This window comes from Borostomias antarcticus (genome assembly GCF_949987555.1).
Source record: "Borostomias antarcticus genome assembly, chromosome: 21".
Lineage (NCBI taxonomy): Eukaryota > Metazoa > Chordata > Actinopteri > Stomiiformes > Stomiidae > Borostomias > Borostomias antarcticus.
This window is the reverse complement of record NC_140254.1, coordinates 6,358,253-6,363,780: the sequence shown is the minus strand read 5'-3', so window position 1 is coordinate 6,363,780 and position 5,528 is coordinate 6,358,253. Positions and strand designations below refer to the sequence as shown.

The 5,528-nt window shown below is 44.4% G+C and overlaps 1 protein-coding gene across 2 annotated transcripts; it reads left to right on the top strand.

The window, feature by feature from the left end:
- Positions 1-426: 426 nt before the first annotated feature.
- Positions 427-5,528, top strand: LOC311322730 (homocysteine-responsive endoplasmic reticulum-resident ubiquitin-like domain member 2 protein). 2 transcript variants are annotated; one of them, XM_084454828.1, is made up of 9 exons: positions 427-448; positions 1,089-1,378; positions 2,186-2,263; positions 2,416-2,532; positions 2,730-2,863; positions 3,432-3,563; positions 3,691-3,978; positions 4,289-4,400; positions 4,636-5,528. In XM_084454828.1, exons 2-9 carry the CDS (start codon positions 1,232-1,234, stop codon positions 4,804-4,806), a joined length of 1,179 nt encoding a protein of 392 aa, XP_084310954.1. In that variant the 5' UTR covers positions 427-448; positions 1,089-1,231; the 3' UTR covers positions 4,807-5,528. The 2 variants fall into 2 exon arrangements, with proteins under 2 accessions (XP_084310954.1, XP_084310953.1); XM_084454827.1 differs by having other exon boundaries at positions 435-531.

The following is a 5,528-nucleotide window of genomic DNA, read 5'->3' as shown; positions in this document are numbered from 1 at the left end:
TGGCTTTTTCTGTGTTAAATAGTCGCTTTGGATAAAAGCATCTGCTAAATGACTGTAATGTAATGAAAGTAAGTAGTAATACGAAATCTATAGTTAAACTATTATTATATTATTAAAATGTTCCAATATGATGTGAGGGAAAACCATGGATTATTTTACTCTTCATTATGACTACAAGTCTCGCTCTCTCTCTCTCGCACACACACGCATGCACTTACACACACGCACACCCTTTCTACAGAAATTACAGGTTTCTATCTGTTTACCCTGGCAGTCATTTAAAACACTCTGAGCATAGTGTCAATTTCTCAATTGTCAGTAGCTTAATTAAGTCATTTTATGAGAGCAAGGTAACTTCGAGGAGTTATACGATGATTGATCTGCTGTTCTCTGTGACGTCATTTCCGCATTGGATTGCTCCGTCTTGGCTGAACCAGCCAGTGAGCAGGTAACCAACAACAGCTCTAGATGATCTTTTGTGGGTGGCCATTGAAAGGTCATAGTGGTGGATTATGTCCTCTGGAAACTGAGGTAGTTTTTAATTATTTTTGTGGATTAGTGACGGTACTTACGTGTATCTACTCGGGTTGTATTTGGAGAAGGATGTAGTGCTACAGCTGGCTAGCTAGGCTAGCAACCAACTTCTACACTTCACAGCTGTGCCGAAGCTAGCTAGCACTAGCTAGCTATCGGTTAGCATCGGGCTGAGGTGTTCGCTAAGTCACTAGCTGCAAAGTCAGCACAGCTAGCCAGCTAACCTAAATAGCAAAAAATTATGTTTAACAGGCTCGAACAATGTATGTCCCTATCATCTTTCCTAGCCAATGTTACTAGCTTAGGCTTGTAGCTAGGATACCAAGTCAGCTGTGCACACACTGTAACGTCAAATTGTGTACTCGTTAGCTAACTTAATTTACTAACTTTAGTGGCTAGCTTCTGGGGACAGGAAATCATGCTAGTTATTGCATTAGGATAGCTATTGAGGAGTGCTTTTCACAGCCATATGCATATCTACTGTAGCTAGTGTGAAAACCCCGCGTACTGTAACGTTATTTATCCTAATCTGCTGTGTGACTTCCGTCTTGCAGTGGTAGATGGATGCATAACCCTGTATTCTGAAGTCCCACAACTGGACCATGTGCAGCTGACTATCACTGACACCGAACCTCTGGGAGTCGACCACTGTGACCAGCCAGACAGTATTGTGCCCCTGAGGCAGATGGTCTAAGACATGGACCAAGGTGTTGTCGACAGCCCTGTCACCCTTGTCATCAAGGCACCCAACCAGAAGTATGATGACCAGACCATCAACTGCTTTCTGAACTGGACAGTGGAGAAACTCAAAGCCCACCTCTCTAATGTCTATCCCAGTAAACCAGTGAGTAGTATGTGTGCACTCGTAACTCATAACTGAAAACACTGTGGTTTTGTCCCTAATTTCTGCTGAATGCTACCTAGATGGGGTTGCAACATCAGTTCTGGCTGACAAGCTGAGGATTTGTTTTCCAGGTATCAGGGCTCCACTTATTTGCATAGAGAGGAGGTATATGTTGGTATGAGGTAATTCCCCATATGCAGTACAACAGTCTCTCTACAGTAGGCTACAGGTCTAGTATTTTAGGTGGTCAACAGTACCAGTGAATGAAGTATTTTTGTGGCGTAGGCCTAATCCTCTTACCAGGTTCTTGGTCTGCGAGAGCCTGTAGATTTGACGTCAGGCTAAGGAGCAGTGGGAGGTCTTTATTTTCTTCCTCTTGTTACTTTGGCTTAATAGTAGACATAGGCTAATCCCTGTAAACACAGTTCCCATTCCGTAGGCCAAAGTCAAGAAGGTGAACTGTTACTTCTCAGTTACCATGCAATGTGTCTAAGCTTACTTATCTGATTAACAGGATTGGCCCCACCATAGGCTACATGAATGTGAGCCACCCAGTAGAACCTTAACCCTGCAACCTCTAGTAGCGGTTTCCTGTTACTATCATTAATATATTCTTCTGATTTTAGGTTAAAGTTAAAACACTGAATGTAAGAGATGAGACCAGGAAGCCCTATGTTGTAAATCTGCAATTGTTCTTTTGTTTCAATTTTGTATGGTTTCTACCACAGCTAGAGACAAACACAAGAAACTTATGTTGTGAGTCAATAGTTACTCTTTTGATTGAATTTTGTGTGGTTTCTACTGCAGAGCTCCAAGGATCAGAGGCTGGTATATTCTGGGAAGCTCCTCTTGGACCACTTAAAACTGAAAGATGTGCTCAGAAAGGTAAGTCTGCTGTATTTATGCTCAATCCTTGCAATGATCATGCTCAGTTAAGCGCAGCCATCTAGTCACCTTAGACCTCTTCTTGTGTAATTATACCACTCCATTACAACAGTATGTCTGTCTTTACTAATGGCCACTGGTGACTTTTGCAGCATGATGAGTACCACATGGTTCACCTGGTGTGTGCCTCCCGCACTCCCCCTGGGTCCCCCAAGCTCCCGAGCAGCCGCAGTAACAACCCCCCCAGGGAGCACACCACTAGTACCTCTGTGAGTTACCACACCCCCTGTCCTGTCGTCCATTTGTTGCCACTCATTTCATCATTCCTCCCCTCCATGCAAAATCTACGGTCTGCAGTGATCAACAGCTATAGATTAATTCAAGCTTAATTTGAGCCTTTTTTCGAGTTGAGTTTTTAAGAGAACAATTTGTTAACCTTTTGGGTTTAAAACATTTTACATTTCAGACTAATCAGAGTGGCAGTAGCTCCTCCCCTAGCCAGGAAGGCCAATCAGCTCCTACGGGAGAGAGCACTGATGGACTGAGGCACCGTGCAGATCCTGCCCCTAGCTACCCAGTGCATCCAGCCTTTATGCCAGGGTAAGCCCTCACAAAACGTCGTCATATGAAATCACTTTGGTTTCTCCTTTTACTAGGGTAAGCCCTCACGTCATAGGTAGTGTTTAAAGGATAGATTAAATAGTTTGGACTTTAGGGTATATTCTGTCATACATTAACCTGGCACGTAGAGACTATAAATTCCCTGATCGTCTCAGTATTGAGCTAGCTACTGCAGGCGCACCCTTGGCTACAAGTCAATGGGGCCTGTGAAATGTTGGGGGTACGATAAATGTGCTTTTCCGAGATGGGCAGCACAGGGTTTAATAATCTTACCGGTCACAATTTGCTCTCCTGTTAAATGTATCGTAATCCGAAACCAAATGTTGAAACAAAAGTTCCATTTGAAACCGCACTGCGGCTCACCTTTGAAAGTTCTAGACTCTGCGTGCAGGCTGATCTAAGACGGACTGAGACTAGGCCCTAAAGAGCAAATTAGTGAACCTATCCTTTTAATGTTATGCCAACCATCAGGTTGTCCTAAGGTTGACATTATGGTTGTCTTCAGTATATGTTTGTGCCCTAGTAATGAAAGTGCCCTCTCCTGCAGATACAGGTACATGTGGAGCCAGTTCCCCACACAGCCAGGCCCTGCATACAGCACGCCAGCCTACCACATGTACAGCCCCATGACACTGCTCTGGTGGCAGCAACTCTACGCCAGGCAGTACTATATGCACTAGTAAGTCTCTCCATGACGGCGCATCGGAAAACACTAGACCACCAAGCCTTGTCAACCAGTCAACATATCCTCGCTCTCTCTCTTTCACAACTCCCTCTTTCTGCCTCTTATCTCCCTCTCTCTTCAGTCAGGAGATGGCTGCCTCCTCTCACCATCTCAGGCCCGATTTGCTTCTGCCCCAGTCTGGCCACTCAGATCCTCAGAACCATCCTCCCCCAGAGGAGCGCCGTGGCGACCCCGACGTCCAAATGAACGCCCAGGGGGGCGAGGTGCTAAACGACGAGGAGCAGAATCGTGATTGGCTGGACTGGGTGTACACTGTGTCGCGTGCCGCCATCTTGCTCAGCATAGTCTACTTCTACTCCTCCTTCAGCCGATTCGTCATGGTGATGGGTGCCATGCTGCTGCTCTACCTGTGAGTATTCCCTTTCACTTCCCTGTCATCCTCTCAACTCATTCCCCTGCACTTTGCTCCTCACTTCCTGTTTCAGTGTATTCAATTTATTTTATTATCGTTGCTGATGGGGATATATTGTGAATGATACTGATAAGCATATAATGTTTTTTTTTTTTGGGGTGGGGTTGGGGATCATGTTGTATTTTTACCCAATTGGGGTACAGCTCTGTGTGTTTAAACATTCTTTCAAAATCAATCAATCAATCAGTGGGGTTCTCAGATCATATGCAACGGTCTGTCTGACTGGCTGTTTGTGTGTGTCTCCCAGGCATCAGGCAGGCTGGTTTCCGTTCAACCTGGAGAATGACCTCCAGAACCCCGGGGACGGCGCTCACCAGGACGAGTTGGAGGCGGAGCTGCACCATGACCTCCAGGAGATGGTACCTCATGACCTCTGACCCCCCCACCTTTGACTAGGAACATTCCGTTTAGCTCTCTCTACCGAGGCCTCATTGAGTGATGATATTCCGTAACTCAGTCACAGTAACAACTGAATGGCAGTTTTATTTGACAACGATTGGTATTGTTTTTTAAGTGGTACGAAATCAAAAGGAGCTGCGCAGCTTGACTTTCCTCCAGCCTGTTTGACTGAGTTCATGTTGATTTCGTCCAAAGGAGCGGGTCATGGATGACGGCCTGGGCGATGAGGACGGAGAGAGTGGAGAGGAAGGACCAGAAGATCCTAACGGTATCCCTCATGCAGGCTTCCTGTCCTCCACCTGGTCCTTCATCATCACCTTCTTCATGTCACTCATCCCTGAAGGGCCCCCCAACGCTGCCAACTGAACCTGGAGAAGCAGCAATACTGACTGAACACAACACACTGCTTCTCCACCTGAAGCGGCCCAAGGAAGTTGTCATACCTATATGCCTACAGACCACTGGACATTTATTGAAGTTTTGGACACATCAGAATATACTTGTTGTTTGCAAAACAGACAAAGGGGTTTTTAATTTGTCTTAAGTCAGCTGTAGGAAGGAGAAAGTACTGCAAAATAAAGGGTATGGCATCCTTAAAAATCATGTGGTCGTTTATTTGTAAGAATCCTCTATCATAGTATAACAGAATGTGGGTATATTATGATGAAAAAGCCTGTATGGGACATTTGATCTCTGTAATATAGTTAGTGTTTAATACTGAACCATCAGAGTAGCCCTGCTTCTGTGTGACAGAATGAGTAGTATGGTATGTCTGTATAGTTGCTACTGTTAAAACTCATATCAATGGAATATTACATTGGACATGAACAACTCGTTGGTAAACATGTTGACTTTATTCAAACAGTTTGAAATAAACACATTTTAACACTATGTTGTGTATTGTGTGTAACCAGCAGTGCCATTGTAGCCCACAGTATTTTCTTAACTGAACTTGAACAACAAAACAAACTGCTCCACTGCTGAAAGAAAATCTCTGATAATGTGACTTGACTTGGTGATCTTGGTTTGTTTATAGTTGCAATATTTGTTGAGAGTGTTATATCAATGTTATAGTTCATATAATTGTA